General features: G+C 38.2%; 3 protein-coding genes across 7 annotated transcripts in view; 1 reads left to right on the top strand and 2 right to left on the bottom strand.

Annotated features, from left to right (window-relative positions):
• The window catches only part of HAGH (hydroxyacylglutathione hydrolase), a 13,190-nt gene extending 12,690 nt beyond the window's left edge, over window positions 1-500 (bottom strand). Inside the window, exon 1 of one of the 5 annotated variants that reach the window (XM_026085467.1) lies at window positions 203-500. Coding sequence is in view for 1 of the 5 variants with exons in the window: in XM_026085444.1 (XP_025941229.1) it covers window positions 56-128 (73 nt within the window). In the remaining 4 variants the exon portion in view is untranslated. Of the gene's footprint in view, window positions 1-55; window positions 174-202 lie in introns of those variants that run through there. The other 4 variants (XM_026085444.1, XM_026085478.1, XM_026085452.1 and 1 more) reach the window with 4 other exon arrangements.
• Window positions 501-518: 18 nt separating this feature from the next.
• FAHD1 (fumarylacetoacetate hydrolase domain containing 1) lies at window positions 519-3,840 on the top strand. The gene has a single exon (XM_026085492.1). It carries the CDS (start codon window positions 609-611, stop codon window positions 1,278-1,280), a length of 672 nt encoding a protein of 223 aa, XP_025941277.1. The 5' UTR covers window positions 519-608; the 3' UTR covers window positions 1,281-3,840.
• A 2,403-nt stretch (window positions 3,841-6,243) lies between these two features.
• Window positions 6,244-20,714, bottom strand: MEIOB (meiosis specific with OB domains). Its single transcript, XM_026084782.1, has 13 exons — window positions 20,646-20,714; window positions 16,874-16,931; window positions 15,259-15,390; window positions 14,404-14,476; window positions 13,523-13,718; window positions 12,926-13,026; window positions 10,916-10,968; window positions 10,733-10,828; window positions 9,156-9,257; window positions 8,480-8,633; window positions 7,928-8,111; window positions 7,295-7,381; window positions 6,244-6,372 (listed from the first exon to the last, which is right to left on the bottom strand). Exons 1-13 carry the CDS (start codon window positions 20,712-20,714, stop codon window positions 6,244-6,246), a joined length of 1,434 nt encoding a protein of 477 aa, XP_025940567.1.
• Window positions 20,715-21,106: the final 392 nt, after the last annotated feature.

Below are 21,106 nucleotides of genomic sequence, written 5' to 3'. Positions count from 1 at the left end.
GCAGAGCAGGCGGGCGCCGGGCGAGCAGCGCTGCCCGCCAGCCGCTCGCACGTACCGGCTCGGAGCAGGGCCCCGGTTCCCAGGGCCGCCAGGGCGGTGCCGAGGCTCCGCCAGCCCCCGCCGAGCATGGTGCGGCGCAGGCACGGCACGGCACGGCACGGCAGCGCGCCCCGCCCGGAGCGCCAGGCCCCGGCCCCGTTACCTTTGCTCGCCGCCCCGGGGAGGAGGGAGGGAGGGAGGGAGGGCGGAGGGCGGCGCGCAGCGGGGGCGGCCCCCACCTCCCCCCCTTCCCTTCCCTTCCCTTCCCTTCCCTCCCCCGGGCCGGGCGCTTTGTGCAACCGGGCGCTTTGCTCAGCCGGGCAAGGAGGCGGCGGCGCACGGCTGCCCTGGGCACTCCGCCGCGGGGGGGGGAGCGGAGCGCGGCAGGAAGGACGGACGGACGGACGGACGGACGGACGGAAGGAGGCAGGCAGAGCCGGAGGAGGGGCGAGCAGCTCGCCGGCTGCAGGCAGGCAGGCAGGCAGGCAGGCAGCTCTGCGCTTCCCGGCCCTGCCGAGGACGCCGCAAGGTCACCCGCGATCCGCCGGGGAAGGAGACGCGCTGCGCCCATGGCCTCCTCCAGGCCCCTGGCCCGCTTCTGGGAGTGGGGCAGAAACATCGTCTGCGTGGGGCGGAACTACGCGGAGCACGCCAAGGAGATGGGGAGCGTGCTGCCCCCCGAGCCCCTCTTCTTCCTCAAGCCTTCCTCGGCCTACGTGCGCGAAGGCTCGCCCATCGTGCGGCCGTACTACTGCAGCAACCTGCACCACGAAGTGGAGCTGGGGGTGGTGATCGGGAAGAGAGCCCAGGCTGTGTCCCAGGAGGCCGCCATGGAGCACGTGGCCGGCTATGCCCTGTGCTTGGACATGACCGCCAGGGACACACAGGAAGAGTGCAAAAAGAAGGGTCTGCCCTGGACCTTGGCCAAGGGCTTCAGTACATCGTGTCCCGTCAGTGACTTCGTGCCCAAGGACAGGATCCCAGACCCTCACAAGCTGAAGATCTGGCTCAAGGTGAACGGAAAGCTGAGGCAGGAGGGGGAGACCTCCTCTATGATCTTCTCCATCCCCTACCTGATCAGCTACATCAGTGAAATTGTCACCCTGGAAGAAGGGGACTTGATTCTGACAGGGTCTCCCAAAGGAGTTGGGTCCCTGCAGGTGAATGATGAGATAGAGGCTGGGATAAGTGACGTCCTGTCCATGCGGTTTAAGGTGGCACAGCAAACACGTCGATCCTAACAGAGCGCCTCGCTGTGACCCCGCTCTGCACAGGAAGAGACACTTCTGGGAATGGCTGGTGAATGAATAGACACGCAGGCACGTCTGCCGCCCTGGATGTTAAACACTCCTATGGCCTAAGCGTCCAGTCGATGGTCAAGCATCAAAAACATGTAGCCCACGAGCTCTGAAGGCCTTTGACTGAAACAGGCGCCGTGCCCACAGAGGCTTCAGCCTCCCCTGAGGCTGTGAACCTGCAGGGGGGGTTGACTGCTTAGCTGAGGTCAGGCCAGGAGTCCAGCCCAGCCTCGGGGAGCTGGTTAATATCTAAACCTCAGTTGGGAACTTGCTGTGCAGACAATGTGCCATACAGCTATGAAGGYGCTGGAGAAATGAAAACAGGGTAGAAAATGCAGCAGCAGGGTGGCTGTCACTATGTTTCCCCTTCCATTCTACTGATATTTTGAGCTTTGCCAATGTATCGCCTTAAAATAAAAATTAAAAATTAAAACCTTAAAATGGTAATGTACGGAAAATGCTCTGGGGCCCTAGTAAGGACTGCAGCTGTCCACGCGGTGCTCTGCCACATGCTCCATAAGTGGAAAACATCCATGTCCTGGCTCACAGGTACATCTCTGGAAGTCAGGCCAGCTAATACTGGGCCTTAGGTTCCCCACACACTCAGTTCCCAGTTCCTACCACAGGGGCACAAAAGTAGCAAGAAAGTGTGCAAGAGAAAATAAAAGCTTAACCTGAAGACTGGAATTCACCCAAGATGATGGTTTCAGAGAGCAGCAGCATGACTTGTGCACCCGGAGTTTGCCCCTGTACGTTCCAGCGACTGTCAAGATGGGATCCTTCCATACTGGGGTGCTGCAAAGGCTATCTTGTGGGTGATCAGCAGCAGTGGAAGGTGCTGCGTTCCTGGGTGCTGGGGAGCAGCACTGACTCACTGTCATCATGAGGGAGCTGGAATGGGAAAGAACTGTAATGAAACACAGGAAACCTTGGGGGAAAGGTGTCTTTGCAAAGTGCTGTACAGGTTCTTATCATTACAGCAAGCAAACCGTAAGACCGTAGAACATCCAGTGGTTTTAACTGGGATCTCTTTAGTTTGCCATCATTTTGAAAGTTACACTTGCAGCGCTTTCTTGAAGAACTGGTTCACTTGTCGCGGGGAGGGGTGGCCTAGTTTCAGTGGTTTCGTTTCCAAGACTTAGGATTCCATTTTGCAAATATATGCTCCAGGGGACTGTCTTTAAAAGAAAAATCTAGCTACTTTTCAGATTTTTTTCTTCTGAAAACATCCTTATGCACAACAGTTGACAAGGTCTATTGTGTGTTGAGGGGAAGAAAATCATTCCAAAGACTTAAAATTTAGGATGTCATTTAAAGGGCTATTTATATACAAATTCAGCAAATTAATCTCATACATGAATGACTTTGAGTTATAACATATGTAAGCAGATAACATTTCTTTTGCTGATAATTACATTAGCTTTAGGCCACTATCCTACAAAACCCTAGCCATGCATTGACCTTTGAAAACCTCAGCTAACCCAGAGGGATTATTAGCCTTACCCACCTCTGTGGTTGCAGGATTAGAACCCTAAGCCTAAATTTTAATTACAGGAGATGTATGCTTATGGATAGAAATATTTTTGCAGGCTGGCTTAAAAAAAATACTGCCTCTCTTTTCCATTGGTGTAAGAGGAGGACTTGAATTAATCTAGCAACATGCCATGGTAAACAGAAACCATCTTTGCATTCTTAGTTGTGGATGGGAAAAGGGTAGTCATGATGATATGAGGTCACCAGGGAATAGAACTACTCCACCGCAAACACAGCTGTGCAGCAAACCTGTGTAACTGCAATAAAAGACCAAAAGGAGAGCAGCACATGTGGGTTCTGGATTAGGATGGCAGCAGCTTACAGAAATAAATGCTTCTTCTGGGTGCAGGGGTGTTACACTCAACAGCTTTCTATCTGAGAACACATTGTGCCCTTCTGCTGTTCTTCCTTGGCAAAACTCCCCTTCACAGAGTTAACCAGTAAAAACTGCACACTGTACACGCTGCTGCTTACTAGGGGAAAGGACACCTACTCCGTGATACAGGGAGGCAGATGGCCTTGCTTGTTGTACAGCTCATTGTCAGTTTTGGGTTGAAAACTCTTCAAAGAGCATGTCAAGGAGACATAACTTCGATAAGAGGGAAGAAGATAGCCATAGGAAAAGAGTGAGGGAAAGCAGTAAGTTGTCTCTTCCTCATTTGTAATAAATCTGCTTGCCATACATCACAGCTGAGCTGGAGGGCTCACAGAGCTCCACTGAAGGAAAACAAGCACGGGGGAATGTTGCTGTGTTTTCCCCAGAGGAGCGATTATCATCTCTGGCCGGGAAACAGAGAGCATCAGTGGGCCAGCAACCATGGAGATTAACTTTTGGCTGAAAAGAACAAAATTAAATAAAAATTAGGAGCTAAAACTCATCCATGCTATATAAAATCAAAGATGTATGTGTAACAGTAAATCAAGAGTTACAGCTTCAGAAAGAATTTCTCTCCTTGGGGTATTCTGCAATAAAAAGATGTTTGCTTTTTAGATTAGTTTCATGATTCCTTCATGCATTTTTCAAATGTACAAATTAAATGAGAATTGCTTTCCTTCCCACTCCAAGGGGTGTAATGCAGCAGGAAGTACACCAGATGCCTGGCAGATTTCCCCCCCCCCCCCAAAATGAGCTTTAAATATGCTTCTAAAAGTAAAATAATACCAAAGATCAAGAATAAAGAAGCTCACTGGTAAAGATCACCAGAAAACTTGTCTTTACTTTTACAGATTTAAATATATTTTAACAAAATATAACTGAAGCATTTAACATTATTTATATAATGCAGTGGAATAGTTGAAATTTTAAAATATTTCCAGCTGTTAAAAAGCCATGCTGTGTAATTTTCCTGTTTCCAAACCCCAGCCRATTCAACACTCTCTACCAGTTTGCATGACAGTGAGTTATCTTTCAATTCAAAGGAGTAACAAAGTAAGTTGTAAAATAAATGTTTTTAGAACTCCCCCACCACCATAACATCAAAACTTACCATTTTCAAAGGTTGCACAGAGTAGTTTAATTTCTAACAAAAACAGATGGATTATTTTGTTACATGCTTGTAAGCACCGAAGTTGAATGCTTCCATTTATTGGAGCCAGATCTTAATAACCACTAGGAAAAAAGTTTTGATTTATAAAGTACTTTTGAAGAGCATACYCAGAAGAAATTACTGTAGCCCAAAACCAAGCACCTCCGTGAAAGAGCAGCAAGGTCCAGTAGACTGTAAATCATATGATAAAAGAAAACAGAATATGTTGCATAAGAAAAAAAAAAGATATTCTATCATCAATTCATTTCTCCAGCTGCATGCATTTGTAGTACATCACTGCAAACCAGCACAACATCTGCACTTGGTATTGATCCTGCAAACATATCCATTTCAGTTCCCTATAGTGTGATTTAAGCCAATGGCTTAAAGCACATGCAAAAGTTCTTTGCGTGATGAAGCTTTGTAATCACTAAATGCTCTGAACATAATTCAGATTTTATCTAAAGGAAGGCTGAAGAACTGAGGCCCACTAAAACAAACAGCCATTAAATCTGAACAGAACAGCCTCTGACTCATAGAAGTCAAAATGTTCCTTGATTTGAACCTGCCTCCATCAGTGAGAAAGCTGTGCTCTGAATTTGGTGTGCAACCCCCTGACAAGCAGGGCTGGGCAGAGAAGTTTGGGTGAATAATTCTGGGAGAGGAAGGATTAAATTCACTTTCTGCACTGTTGTCTTTACAGTGTGCTCTGTCAAACATTTCTGTCTACTGCAACAGCACACCGTTGGCAGTTTGGTCTTAAGCACTATGTATTGATTGCAAAACTGAGTTGTGATCAAAATTACTGAAAACATTCACTTCAACATTTTCCAGCTGTAACAGCTAATATTCTAAAGCTGCTTACTGCTGCAACAGCAGAGATGCAATGACCCACCATTAGCAATATGCAATCTGTACATTTAATTCCATGTTCCCACTCCCAAGAGTAAGGGGCTGCAATTCTTGGTGCTTTGCTTGTCAAAATTCACTGTTTCTGTAGTTGTCTCTCTTTGCCCTGGTGCTTTAACGGGTAGGTAGCACACCAGGGCTAAATGAGAGTTTCTTAAGGCATTCTACCCCAACAAATACTTTGCAACAGAAGGGCAGCAACATCTTCCCACAATTTGAAATTGGCCAAGTCCTAATATACTCAAAAGGTGGTGACTGGTGAATATGGGAAATACACCAGCTGCAGGGGAAGCTAAGGGCAGAAATAGGTTAAAAAATAGAAAAAATACCTGGAGAAGAGCAACATGTACATACGTGTTCTTCATGTTCAGGTAAGAACAACTATCCTGGTGAAGAAAAGCCCTTTCTTCTCTGCCACCTTAGCTTGATCATTTGGTTGCCACAGGTCCCCGGTAAGTGATTACTTTGGTCCTGTAAGACTTAGTCCGCCCTAAAGAAAAGCAGCCTTGCAAAAATCATGGCTATTTCCACGCCTCTGCAGGTGCCAGAAGTTGTGTTTGAACTCACCAATGTACACCACAAAYGCAGGCAGTGTTTGAAAGTGGGTCTTTATTTTCTGAAGTAACACAGACATAGCAAGGCAGTTAAAAACATAGAAGCTCAAGAGATCTGTCTTGTACTACTTGATATTTCTGAATTTTTTGAATATATTCTAAACTGAATGAAAAAAGCTTTAATTTAGTAGAATTAACTTTTCTTCAACTAAGGCCCTAGTAAGCTTTTTAAAGTACAATTATCTAAAAAAGATCAATACAGAAGCCCACTTATAGGGATTAGTAACGTATATTCCTTCTTTTTCATCAGAACATAGCAAAATACAATGACAACAGCATTCTATCTTTAATAAAGCAGTGAAGAAACAACCTTTTTTCCAGCTGTTAACAAGCCATATAGTGTAATCTTTTTCCTTTTTGCAACAGGCTCTGACTCGCCTCTGTAGGATCTGCCAGTTTGCATGAAAGTACATTCACTTTCAATCCAGTTCTCCAACTGGGTGACAAAGTAAGCTGTAAAAATAAAGTTCTTTGTTTTTATTGCTATAAAGCACTTTGAAATTTATTATTTACAAGCATCACACAGCATGTTTAATTGACATATATGGTTATACATATTTTATATTATTGTATACATAAATATACATATTTTATGTTATACGCCTGTCACTACTGAAGTAAAATGCTTTCAATTTTACTAGAAACAGGGATGGGGGAGATGGAAGAGTAAGAAGAGTTTTGTTAAGAAGGGTAAGTTTAAAAATGGGAGTCAGTTTAGAGTTGTCCTAAAATGGGCAATTCAGTGAAAAAGGAATTCTGATTAAAGTGTGCAAAAAAAAAAAAAAAAGTCAAGAAAGTCAAGAATACTGCCAATAATAGCAGATCTTTCAACAATTTCTCCAGGTATGTGAACCTAATATTGTTGTCACTTCAAGGACGAGTGCAGATTTTAGCAATATCTCACCATATTATCTCCAAAAATAATACAAATCAAAAAGCACAAATACAGATAACTAAATAATAAATATATTTAGGTAACCCCATATTCCACACAGTATATTAAAAAAAATATCAACTGAGCCTGATTCTTGCAAACACTTAACTTTAACCATTATAACCCTACAGCCCTAGAAATCAGTGACTTCAACTTTATTTTATACAAGTCTTTGCAAGATCAGCACCTTAATCAGTATTGACTAGGAGCTGTTTGTGTCCTTCATAGCTTGCCTGAAAGGGGCCTGCAAATCTGATCCTGCAGAGACACCATCTGCTGTTGAAATTATGTTAAAGAATATTTGCTTGGAATATTCAGAATATGTACAAAAATTAAAGCTTATTTTAAAAATTCCAGTAGAAATGACATGCAGTTTTTCAATATTAAATATACTGCCTAATTGGAAACATCCATTGTTTTAGTTTAATATTAAATACTAACTTTAAAATAAATCTTGCTTCGTTCCAAAAGAAGGTGCCATTTCAATGCAGTCTTCTTGTCTTCTGTTAGAGTTAGGAACTCATGGACCTATTAGGGACATGACATGAAACCACAGAACAGTTCTTCAGCATATAGCTGTAAACATCTCCAAAACAAAATGATGATGAAAAGAGCATCCTACTCATTTTAATACATTTCTGAACTGTATTTTTTTTCTTTTAGCATAGTGGTTGGTGTGATATATATACCAAGACAGTCAGATTGATCACAATAAATTGCAGGGTGTCTGAGAATCAAAGTTAGGGAATACCAGCTATGTTCTCAGAAAAGTAGAAATTAATTAAAATAAAGTGGTATTTTAAATAGGCTATTCACTCTTACATTTAACGTGTTTCTTTTTATTAGCATCTATTGACTCTTAAGTTTTGACTAGTTAAAAAATGTATATGTGTGTGCGTATATGTGTGTGTATGAATGTATACATACATATATTATTCATACATACATACACCATTTTTTTAAAACAGTGTATATATACACATATATATGGAGAACATTTAGATATATTTCTAATTTTCATCAGGCTTCACAGCTCAGATCAAAAGAAGAAAAAGCTAATTTGCTTCTACTTACCGTGCAGCCTAATGTTTCCTCAGCTACACAGTCGGACAGGTAACAAGAAGAAAGAGTGCCTGTATGATCTGACAGATCAACGAGTATGTCAAAGCTTGTAAAAGTTGACTTTGAGTCTGAAGAGATGTCACCACAGAAAGTGCATGTGTTTGACATTTCATTCACCACACAACGGCATATTGAACTGAAAGATACACAGACAATTAAAGCACATATACAATCGCTGATAGTTTGAAACTGTTTTCTAGAATTTGAGATTTCCCAAGGGACTTTTTCTCTTTGACAAAGTTCTTCATCTTTGACACTCAAAGTCCATCTAAGACAAAACGGTCTCTTTCTTCTCTCCCCTAGAACTAGAAAGAGCAGGTCCTTCAAAAACCCAACTGCTTCTCCTTGCTCCTTCTGAAACTACACAACAGATACGGAGCATTACCCGGAGCAGTCTTCTTATTTCTTTTCTGGAACTAGACTAAAATATTGTTCAATCTAATCTGGGTCAGGGAAAAAAAGATAAAATATTTTAATACAAATTTAAAACAAGCAGTTGCTTACCATCTGTTGCGAATAACTTTAGATGCATCATTATCAATGTCCAGTGTAGAAATGTAGCCATAAATAATGCCGTAGACAGGGTCAAGTTTCCCATCATTCTGTAAAGCTTTTACTTTCAGCTGTTCCACAGTATAAACATCAACTATAGTCTCCACTAAAAGTTAAAACGACATGTTAAGTGAGTCTGAGAAAGAAACAACAGAGAATAGCAGCAACAACAACAACAACAACAAAGGGATTTGAAGTTAATAAAAAGGAGACGATTTGATCTAAAGCACCAGAAAAGCCCCCAAGTACCTTCCTTTTGGAGCAGGCTTATGATTTGGGGACAAAAAAAGAAACAAAAGATGAGTCAAATCAGGAAAATATCTAATATTTAATCTTTATATCCCCCCCAAAATGAATTTTTGACTAAAACTTTCCCTCTCCTTTTTTCTTATTTATTCAAGCCACAAGGAACAAGTCAGACAGGCTGCAAGATGGCATAATCACAAAGCCTGAAGATACATAACTTATTATGGATAGTCCAGTAACAGTCTAAACCTTAAGTATTCGGCCAGGAAATACCTTTGTTTTGTTTCTATAAACACAAGGAATAAGAAATTGAAATTTAAAGTGCACCATAATAGTACACTATACCACTGTATGAAATCAAAGCACCTGAATCCTTCCTTACAGTTAGTGGATTCTTTTGATTGCTCCTCCATTTTATCGTGCAAAGCTCCCGATTGTGCACTCTCTTTTAGGAAGCTGAAGAGAATATTTGCTTCTGCTGTGTCTTGAAAAATATATTTTAAAAAGCTGTGAACATATGTAACTTGTCAAAATGATAAAATAATTACATTCTACAACTTTTGTATTCTGGTAGTACCAACAGCATGTCTCTTGCAATTAGCCAAGGGATGCTCTTCTCTTTTTTCTCTCTAACCTTTAGTCCTACATGGAATACATAGGAAATGCTTAGATAGCACAGAACAAAAAGCAAGGAAGCCAAAAGCATTGGTCATTAAGTAACTGACTGCCCCTTCTGTAGTATGGGGAAAGTTACATTAAAGATATGAGCAACTGACCCATTATCAATGATGCATCATTCTACCGTCTCAAAGAACCCAGGAAAGCTGAAGGGCAGCTTTAGACCAGCTTATTAGAATATCTAAAGGCTGGCGCAACCTGTTCACCTCAGATCTGTGAATGAAAGGTTATACTATATAAGACCATTGCACGTCCACATCTTGAATATGCTGTGTCATTCTAGTTCCCCATCTGAAACAGGAATATACGAGAACTAGAAAAAAAGCACAAAGAAGGGATGATCAAAAATTTGGAGTTACTTCCATACAAGGAATGATTAAATAGACTAGGAATCTTTAAGTTTCACACAGCAGTAACTGAGCTGTATATGATACAAGCGTATTCAGTTGTGAACRGCAAGGTGAAGGTGAGTAGGGACTTACTGTTTACTGTTTCTAAAAATTCAGTATGAATGAAATCAACACAACAAGTACAAAATAAATGAAAGTATTTTTTCACATAGCACTTAAGCTGTGAAATGTATTGACAGGAGTATTCTGCGTGCAAGAAGTTTACACAGGTTTTTAAAAAGTCACATCAATTAATTCAAGTAAAATCCATCAAAGATTGTTAATTATTAAAGACACAATCTACAGCTTGGCAGGTCCTTGGGGCACAAGCTGTTAAAAAGTTGAATGGGAATATCAAGGAKATATCTCTTTCTGCTTGAACTATGCCCATTCTCCTCTTTTGATAACTGTTATCTAGAGAAAGGATACTGGGCAAGATGGACCTTTAGTCTGATCAACTTACATTTGTATGAGACAAAAAACATAGAAAATATTGCCAAATGGCGAAGGTGACTCACAAGCAGACAGCTATTATGAGATTAGGCTTTTTTTTTTTTTTTAAACGTTGAATGAAATTTTTATATATCTCTATGCACAGATATGGTTGGCCAAATCCTGCATTTTCAAAGGCCCACATTTATTGTTCGGTTCACAGAAGATGCACATGAAATTCTGAGGATTGAATCTGGTCCATGTATTTAACCAAGAAAGTATTAAGTTTGTGTTCCAGACCCAAGTGAGAAAAACAAAACAAAACTGTTAATTATACAATGCTCAAATGGAGACAGGCAAGAAGAGGGAGTTATCTGAGGCAGGCAGAGAACAAATCAGCCCTCCAATTGATTCATTCATGCATTCTGCATTACAGCAAAGAATACTTAACAGATCTTACCTGGATTAGTTGTAATAATGGTTTTTGATATCACAGTTGCAGTCATACAGTTCCTAAATTTGTCAAAATTTATTCTCACATCTGATGCAAATATTACTAGGCACAAAAACAAGTTTTTTGTTACTTTAGAGTAAGTATCACATTAAGAACTACAACAAAAATATCAAAAACAGAAAACGATACCTGTTTCTCGTGGGATCCAACTTTGTGCAAGCTGGATAGATTCATTATCCCAACTAAATTAAAAAAAGCTAATCAGTCAAAACATTCTGAAACGTGGTGAACATATGTGGAAAATGATACATACTAGCTTTTATGCCACTAAGGAATATTAATCTCATCTGCCTTCAAACTACTACATAATACAGTTATAATTAACTGGTCAAAGGGGACACTATCCCCTTGTTACATGCACATTCAACTGAAATGCTGTGCATATCCAAAGCTGTCTAGTTTGCACCCAGTCAGTATGCATTTACTACTAATCTAATACAGTCCCTATCTTATTCCATGCCAAGCAGGATAAAATAAAGGGCTGTTAGATTATTCAAAATGATTAAATGCAGCATATACCTGGAAAAATAATGTGTCTATTTCAGAGCTTTGAAAAAAACAATTTCTAACTAGAGCAAATCAGAGTAAAAATAACTGTTTATCAGCTGAGTCTTTTCTGCAGGAACAAGCTGATTGCTCACATCACTAGTCCAGATGTTCAGCCAGCTTTCTGACACTGGAACCCTTGTAACTGCGGGTGATGAAACTAGATTGAGGTCAGCGGTATCCCTCAAAAATGATAATTTGATGGTTAGGGCCCTTGACAAAACCTCATTCAGTTCCTTGGAAGTTTGGAAGGATGGCAGAATACTGACAAAACAGTGGGGGGGTTTTGTTTTTTTCTTAATTCTTGGAAAAAGATTTCAAGTATTTGCTTTTCGTCTAGCATCGTCCACCCACCTCTTCACTGATAGCCTCTGAAATATCCTCACAACAACATCGTCGCTTAAGAATTTCCTGAATCTTTGCCTCTACCTATAGCTTCATGAGCAAGGGGCATTGTTTATGGTGACTACAGTAACACTGCCTATAGTCTGCTTTTGAGAACTCCTAAAATACACAGCTCTATATCACTGCATACCAGCACTGAAACAGGAATATGATATCTGGTCAACATGATTCCAAAGCAGCTGCTGCAAACTAACATAGGTGGCAGCTCAAGGGCTTGAAAACTGCACATAGTACAGATACTTACTAGCATTCATGGGCATAAATTGTGTTAAACACTACACTGAACGATAATACAGTTTATAACTTGGGCATGAAATGCTATCTTGTTATTTGTATTTAGTGAACAAAGGTCATTGCAACCAACAAGCACTAAATTTAGTGCAAACTAATTCCTCCATATCCTTGCAGGTAGACAAGCCACGAGTTTACCAAACAAACCAGACTTGTAAGCTATCTGCAAAATGCAAATGTTCCTGGGTAAACAAATTACTAGTTATACACACAATGGCATGTGTGCTGAGTATTGTTTGTAAGGGGGGATACAATTTGAAAATAGGGCCAAAATAGTATCAAAACTTTTCTCTGCCTTTTTTAACCTTTAAAAACTATCTCAACCTATCTCCACTTCACTTGTTATTTCTGCTTGGCTTTAAAAATGAAGTATAGTCCTCTTTTTCCCCCACCAGTTTGTGGAAGAAATGTACTGCCTTTGCAACTGCTTTAAAATGCTGTGATGTCCCCAATTAGTTCAAATCTCTCAAAAAAGGATGTAATTACAATTTACTTGTGTATGTGCTAAGACACATATATAAGGAAATTAATGCAAAAGCTAAGCTGTGGGACCAAATTATACTTTTTTAATAGGTAACATATCTATTACTCTGTGAACAAGTCATTCATTTATCCATATCATTGGTGACCCTTCATAATGTATTTGGAACTATGCTTCRTTTCGCCATTCATGAGCCAGCTGTCTGAAAATAAGTCATACAGATAGGTAATATATCCAAGGCCTTTCTACTGAATCTTTTTTAAGTCTCTGTTTAATCAATATTGCTGCCTCATCACAGTAGCCATCAAAGAACAATATATTTAAATTAAAAGATATTATAGCAATAGTTGAAATATTATTTCTTTACCTATTCTTGCATTAATTAGTGTATTTTAGTGATTTAAAATACATTTTACCATACTATTGGAAAAGACATCTCTGTTTCATCATACAGCTTTACTTCACACCTCTGACCTTTTCTTTTGTCTGGAGTAATAAAATACTTTGGCTCCCCAACCTTTAAAAAGTAAGACAGGCAGTCACTTTTCCTCTAAAGAATGTTTAGCAGAATAAAAGTGATAAATTAGAAAACAGCATAGCTGGAAAAAAGCCCTATACTCCACCAAAAGAAGGAAGTTTAACAGTAATTTTACTTCAAGAGAAAGGGACACATTTTGTGTATTTCATTAAAAAAAATTACATATTTGCAAGGTATGCACTGGAAACCTGTCTCTATATAAAAATGTTGTTTGATATACATGATTTCAAAAAGATAACTGACCTAGGACATTTCTATTCCCTTAATTTTTCCCTATACCTTGTTTATGAAAATTTTAAGTAACTTGTATGGTTATTGTAACTCAACCAAAATGATTGCCAATCTAAACAAACATACAAAAAATATTAATTCCTGTCCACTATGAATCCAGAAATCCATATTCACACAARTCAATTAAGTTACCCACACTACAGCTGAGAAAAATTCTTTATTCTCTTGTGGCCCCTTAACTTACTGACATTACAGCTGCAAGCACGTTAAGGATTCTTCCATTGAGGCTTTGTCCATTTGCAGTGATGTCACCCAGTGAATAATAATCCTGAGGGTCCTTGACAGGTAGATGCAACAGAGAAAGTAGTTTGGTGTCCATTTCATAAGAGGAACAAGTTTTGACCACAGAGTGATTTTCACTGATCAATAATTTGTAGCAACTAGATAGTATACACAAAACAAATCACATCGATCAACATTTCACTTACCAGTTTATTAACAAAGAGCAAAATATTAATTCAGTTCACATGGGAATATAACTGCTGATTTTTTCTTTTTGATCTGCACTAAAGATACTGAAAAGTTTGAATTAATTTGTTTATAAATTTGTAAAATAACTTTAGAATTTTCCTCTTAAGAAAAACTAATTATTGTACACTTTATACTTGATTAGTATTGAAAAGGCAGCATGAATTGCTAGCAATATACAATACATATTTATAAGCCTTTCAGCCCTTACCAAGTAATTTTTACTTTATTGTATATAATTCATGTAATGCAACATTTGCAAAATGCTGAATTACATCATCAGTAGGGTAGCACAGTGACAACCATCATTCTACACTACCTGTCTTCTAAACAACAGGGGAATAGTAGAAATAACACTACCAATAAACATACAGAAAACAGAATTCTGAATCATAATGAGGCAGTTATTTCTCCATATCTTCAAATGTTTAGAAAGCACATAAGGAAAGAAAATCTTCTTGGTTTTTCTAGTTCAAACAATTTTCCTTCAATATCTCACATAAAACTGAGTAGGCAACATTTGGATTCATTTTTATGGTACCTCTGACAAACTGTGATCTTTCTGGAAAGAACTACCAGTCTATGCTTTAAATTTACCTAGGAGTTACAGGGTTGAACTTTTCTTCCCTTTCTGCTTCCTTTGTCTGAACTAAAGGATTTTCAATTGTAACTAAAATAAAACATTGATAAGTAACGTTAGAAAATTGAATATAGATAGATAAATAGATATACACAAAGAGAAGCAGCTTTGCAAAATGGTTATTCTCCAGGTTGGATAGGGGAAAAAAAAACTCGTGTGCGTGTGTGAGTGTACATGCAATAACTACTGGTAAATGTTTTCACAGTGAAAAACACATCTGTCCAGACAGCTGACATTATAACCAAAGTCCCACAGGAGTCCTCAAAACATTTAATGGAAACAAAATGACACAGAGTTCTAATGTATAAATTCTTCATAGTCATGAGTTTCATCCAAACATTCTGATCCAACATCTATGGGCAGCAGAGTCTTTTTATTAACTTAGATAAAAGCACAGACCATAAACAAATATAAGACTAGTGAATTTTTGTTATATCTTCATAAACAATCGTAGTAACTAAATGAAGACATAAACACTGAACTACTTAACAGAATTTATTTTTCATAATTTATAAGAACTGAATATAATGTAAGAATTTAGATCAATTAACTATATATAAGTTCTGGGTGGCAGCATTCAGAGGATTTATATACAGTCTTTTTGTTGATATATTTCCTGGTTTTGAATCTAAATTCTAGAAATCTTATTCCTTTCCTCTTTATACTTAACATAACTGAACAACTTGTTTCCAATTAGACTGTTTTCTGAGTCCTCAGAGAAAAATACAGTAAAACCACAAACGCATAACACTGATTTACTGGAAGAAAGACACATTCAAACAGAAACATGTTAAGAATAAACTCCAACTTACCACAGTCACCAACTCTAAAGCTTTCTGAAAGTGATCTAATATATTCTTCTCTGCCCCAAGAATTTACATTTATAAAGTAAGTTGGTGAATCACGAATAGTAAAGCTGAAGGTGTATCTTTCAGATCCAATGTCTGCAAAAAGAAACAGTGCTATTAAAATTCATTAGCATGGCTTGGTTTCCATCTAGAATATGTAATAAAAATATTATTACAAGGCTAGATTTTGCCATAAATTTAAAGAGTTAAAGAACACACTACCCACACGCTGGTGAGTACCACTAGAGGTCAGCAGATTTTTCAGTAAACACACTGGTGTTCATGAATGGGTACTGTTACAATTCATGAAGCAGTTGTACCTGTATTACTTTATTAATGTATACGTATCACTTAACTTTAGGCAGCATCATATAAACTTATAGATCTAACGCCGGAGAAATAAAACAACTGTATGATGCTACATGCAGAGCAGACAATCATCATATACACAGACAAATACATAAACAGCACTAAAAAATAAGGGAACAGTATAAACAAATGTATGTATTAGGTCAAATTTTCTAGTAGGTAGGTCATCTTTAGACAGCTATGCCCATGTATGAAAAGAACATGGTGACCTACATCTCTAGACATATCACTGTCTAGACAGTACTATGGGACTGAACAGAATAAAACAAGGTGTTTCTGGCCCTACGAAAAGCTCATTATCAAGAGCGTGTCAGTGTGGCTTAAAAACACCGTGCTCCCCTTTCTCTTTCAGCTAATTAAAAAAAACATTCCATGGATCATACTGCATTATGCAAAGTGTTATTTTTTAGTTATCAATGAAAACTATATAGTGATCTGCATACAGTAAGCATAATATGACTGTAGCTACATGGAGGCATAAGTATGAAACCACTGAATTTTCAGACTATGTAGAGTTGYTTCTGCTGAAGACAAGATGACCTCCTTCCAAAAATTCACCGTAAGAACAGGCTGAACAAGATAACAGTACTAACAGAAAAGCTGAACCCTTGACACACAGCTGGAATCAGGCTCTATAGCTGGAAATGTTTCTTAATAGTGTCTGTGTCATCCCTGAACTGCAGACACATAACTTCAATTTCCAATGATATCAATTAAAGATTTCAAAAGACATATTAACAATATCTTATTCCCATTTTTTTCTTTAGGAGTATGCAGTAATATGAATCTGGTGCTACTCAGACCAGAAACTACTTATTTGTTTCACTCCTCAAAACATCCCCTTAACATTTCTGTTTTAAGAAAAAATATGAAGAGACTAGAATCAAATCCAGCAGTATTTATATTAAATGTGGGTTCAGATTGGTACCATCTTCTTCAGACCCTGAGGCTGAGTTACAAAAATCTGGATCTAAAACACCTCCATGCTGGAGCTTTTCAAAACAAATTCTAATTGATAAGGTTTGGCCAAACTAATGCTGCTCTTCCCTCTTGCTTTTCCTTTCCCAATCCCCAAAATTTTTTTGCACATTTCTATTCTATACATTTTACAGTAAGAAGTCTGCTTATCATTTAAATATGAAATTCAGTCATACATGCCAAACTACACCGCGTAAGAAAATGAAGTAAAGACACTTAAAAAGGACTCTACTTTTTCTGTCTGGAAAGCCTCTGACATCTGTTTTCCCAATAACCACACCAATTACATTCTAAAAAATAAAAAGATAGATTATAGAATACAAATATTAAACACAGATGTATATGATAAATTAGATTTCATGGACTTGTACTCTACTGATGATGATAAACATATTTCTGACTGGTAACCATTTTAATCTATTTATTCCACAATACCTTATGAACTAAGGGCTAAAACATAAACATTCAATTTAAAAAAGTGACTAATAAAAAAATATTAAAATAGATGCATATATTTCTGGTTGTAAAGACAATGGGAGGATACCAAGTTCCCCCCAAAACACTCAGTTTTGGCTGTCCTAGGGTATTCTCTCCTCAGGTAGGCATAAATACTTAAGGTCCTTTCATGCTCTGTATACAGGCCTCAGATCTCCTTAAATCTACTATGAAAAATCTGGACAGGATTAATTTTGAAGTTGAGTGTCCAGGTTTCCTGGGATGTCAACACTGAAAAACATATGTCTGTACATCCCATCCATGTCTAAGCAACACATTTCTAAAGGTGCCTCCTTCTTGCTGTTACCTCTCAGCTGACTACAAAGGGAACTTAGGCAATGAGCTTTTTGGATAACTCAGGACAAAATTAATTTTAACTCTCTGTTTCGCTAAACCTTTATTTATTATGCAATAGCACTTCAGTCTCAACTATGGAACAAAAGTACTAGGAACAAACACACAAGAAGAATGATGGCCTACGCCACATACAACTTACAGTTCAAGTGTTAGAACAGCAAGTAACACCACAGGAGTGGGGCAGAGGAGCATGACAAGCAGCAGTTTCAGCGCACCAAAACCCTAGCTATTAACAATTTCTGGACTATATAAGGATTATATAAGTGTGGCACTTTAGAGAGTGTTGATATAGAACAATATATAGCTGTGTGGTATATATTTGTTAAACAAAGGTCCTCTCTAGCTTGAGAGGAGAGCACAACAGTGCTGGTTTGGGAATTTAAGAACAACGAAAGATGGTATCAAAGAGGACTCGAAGGGGAATCTGATATTGTAATACTGCATGAAGACAGAGGTGGAGAGACAAAGTCCTGAGACTATGGAGATACTTTCCTCTTTCACAAACTAGTATTATAAATTTATTCCTCATCAGATTACCCTAATGCTCTAAATTCCCAATGGTCCTTCCAGGAGGCATAATGCATAGATTGTGAATACAGATACTTCAAAAAAGATGAAGTGCAGCATGTCTCTTCCACTTCACGTACACACTTACTTGCAGTATTCCCCCATTTTCTTGTTCCAGCAAGGGAACCACAGAAGTCAGTTTGTCAGGTGCAATTGTAGCAATTTAACAATCAACAAAGACTGAATTTTGCACCCATTCACAAAGCAGAGCAACCCAACTGATACCCTGAAGCTATGCTGTATTCAAGTGTGCTCAAAAATTAGATTTGTGTTCCCAGTTTACTTTCAGTCACTAGATGGAGCAAGGTAGCTGTCTTATCCTATAGTGATTTGAATGAATTCATTTAAAAGAGGTATGTGTACAACAGTATGAAGTAGTTCTTTGAATCTTTCTTACASAGAGTATTTTCTATCTGTCAACAACATACAGTGATTTAGATTAGGATTTTATTTTTCTGGTTTCTGGTTTTGTTTCTTAAACAAAAAGTTCCTTTCAGTTGAACCAGATTGCAACACACCCTGTATCTCCCCACTGGTAGAAGAACTGAAATTTAGGGTGACTTTTCACATCAATTAAGCTGATGTAAATCTGCAATTTCCAAAAGAGAAGATCTCCCTTCTCCCTGTTGTAAATATATTTAACTCCCTTGTGTCAGCACTTTGCCAGCATGGCAAGCTGGCTGAAGGAAGTGATCTAGCTGAAAACTATTTTTGGAGGGCAGGAGGTAGAAAAAACTTTCAGAGAGATAATTTCCTTGATTAGCTTATTCTGCAACTACACAAGCACCAGTTTCACCAAAAGAGGAGGAATGGAACACATGCTTGGGACAAGGGCRTAGGCCATACTGCCTTTTTTTGACAAGAGCATTGCTTAAGGCYGCTCAATCAAATAATGAGGCTACAGCATTAAGACACTGGAAATTTCTTAGACTTTGATCTATTTCACTGTCTYTTTAAAAATAAAGTGCAAAATAAAAACTATGACATTTAGATACTTAGAATGATGTATACTCAACTATTTTAACCTCCTAAGTACATACTGATCAATCTATCATCAGAAACTGGGAAGCTGCTTTTATATAAAAATACTTTATTTACTATGTGTTGCTAATTGCAATACTCAAAATTAGTCTTATTTCTATAATTAAATGTTTTAACCGAGTTAATGTCTCATTGTATTTGGGAATAACTGTGAATGAAATACTTAAACTTTGCTGAAGACCAGGAGTTTATAAAAAGTTGGAAAGAATATGCAATATTATTGTGAGCGTGTATAAAACTCCCTCTCCTAGTTCATCCCTTTTCTGTGATTTTTTCTGTCATTGTTTAAAATAAATGAGAACAGAGGGCTAAGCTGTATCCCTCCCCACCCCACCCCCAAATAAAAAGCTGTGGGAACAGGAAAATTCCTTGTTTTCAACTCTCTTTACAAGGCATTAGGACTTCCGTGGGGCATACAACCCCACTTTGTGCATCTACTTCAAGTTCTATGGAGAGATACGGTTATAACACCACACCATAGCTTGCAGTGCATCCATGTGGAAATGCAGCCTCTCCGTTTTGTTCTCCAGGCTCCTAGTCCCAGCAGCACTGAACACTTGAAAGACACGTTATCATTGGCGGGCTACACAAGGGTGGGAAATGCCGCAACAGAGAGAATAACATAGCCTTCTCCCTCCCATATTAAAACATAATCTTGAAGAGCAAAGAATGAAAAATTTGGGGCCCCAAGACTTCCTATTTTTGATCTAAAACACAAAAGAGAAAAATATTGAGTTACACTGTGCACCCCATCCTCCAACTCTTATTCTAGTGAAGATAATCCTCACTCAAATCGGGACAACAACAGAAGTTAATTCTTATGCACACATGCACATCCAAACATGTATAAAACCAACAAGTACAAAAATTTGCTGTTTGTTAAGTTCACTTCTTGTAAAATAAATTTCTACTTTAAGTTTAAACTTTTACTTTCATCCTACTCTCCTATGCTCCTACAAGAAAATTCTTAGCTCCTTATAGCCTGACAACTGTATAGCCTATTTTTTGTTCTAAATAAAGAAATAGCAATAATCCCATTTGATATGTAATTGTGAGATTTTTATACAGTCAAAACACCATAGTATTCAATGAGAAGTTTTTTTGAATAATTAAGGACTACATTATTTCACTCACTGGAATTGAGCACACAAGTAAAGACTGCAGGATTGGGCCTTATGTTCATAGCTTGTACTGAAAGACTACTGTAGATTACAGATGTATTGTGACTACATAATGCTGACTCTGTACATGCCTTTACTAACTCAGCATTCATTTAAAACATTACAAAGAAGCCTCTGATACTTTCAGACATTGAATTGTCCAGTCAAAATCTATAGTTGTGGTATCCACATACTATGGACAACAACAGCATCAATTTTCATTTTGCTGGTTTATACACAAAGAAGGAAGGGTAGTTTATATCTAACAATTATACTAATGCTATTAGTATCTAAATACATGTCAATTACATAATTTTGCAGTAATATAATACAGTCATATACAATTTCATTTGAGAACAAAAGTACCATGTCACTGAGACCTACAGGATGAGCAAGATTTGGATGCAGATCTGAAAGTGCAACAAAGTCCCGTGTTGAACTGAAATAAGCCATTCTCTATCTGTAATTTGAGAAAACTAATTTAGATTTAAAAATCATAACAAATCACTTAAAACTACTCATAGCTAGAATAACAAAAGTTATTTTTTTAAACACAAATGTTTTGACATATATAGTGTTTGTCTTCAATAAAAAACATTTCAAGCCTTCTGAAGTAGCAAATTCCTTATTGTTTGTATTTGGATACATAAGAGTTACAATTTTACTATTCTACCTATGCTTCTTAAATAAATGTCTGGGATTTGTTTTAGTATTAAATGACTCTATTAGCACCAGCTTCTGAAAAATATTTACCCGCCTTCTCCTCTCTGGAAAGTCCAACTGAATTTAATGAGACAGTTCATATACAAAAGGCCATTTACATGGGGAAGAAAAAGCGTTGAGTT

The sequence above is a fragment of the Apteryx rowi genome, unplaced genomic scaffold (assembly GCF_003343035.1).
Source record: "Apteryx rowi isolate R43461 unplaced genomic scaffold, aptRow1 scaffold_119, whole genome shotgun sequence".
NCBI lineage: Eukaryota > Metazoa > Chordata > Aves > Apterygiformes > Apterygidae > Apteryx > Apteryx rowi.
Note: the sequence above shows the minus strand (reverse complement) of the source record. Positions and strands in the feature narration are given on the sequence as shown.

Bases quoted from the DNA above. Each gene is read 5' to 3' on its own strand.
- FAHD1 (XM_026085492.1), top strand. From the start codon at position 609: ATGGCCTCCTCCAGGCCCCTGGCCCGCTTCTGGGAGTGGGGCAGAAAC.
- MEIOB (XM_026084782.1), bottom strand. From the start codon at position 20,714: ATGGCTTATTTCAGTTCAACACGGGACTTTGTTGCACTTTCAGATCTG. The intron at 13,027-13,522 runs GTAAGTTAAGGG...TACTTTTTAAAG, and splicing joins TGCTTGCAGCTGTAATGTCA to GTTGGGGAGCCAAAGTATTT. The intron at 8,112-8,479 runs GTAAGCAACTGC...TGTATCTTTCAG, and splicing joins AAAGTTATTCGCAACAGATG to TTCAATATGCCGTTGTGTGG.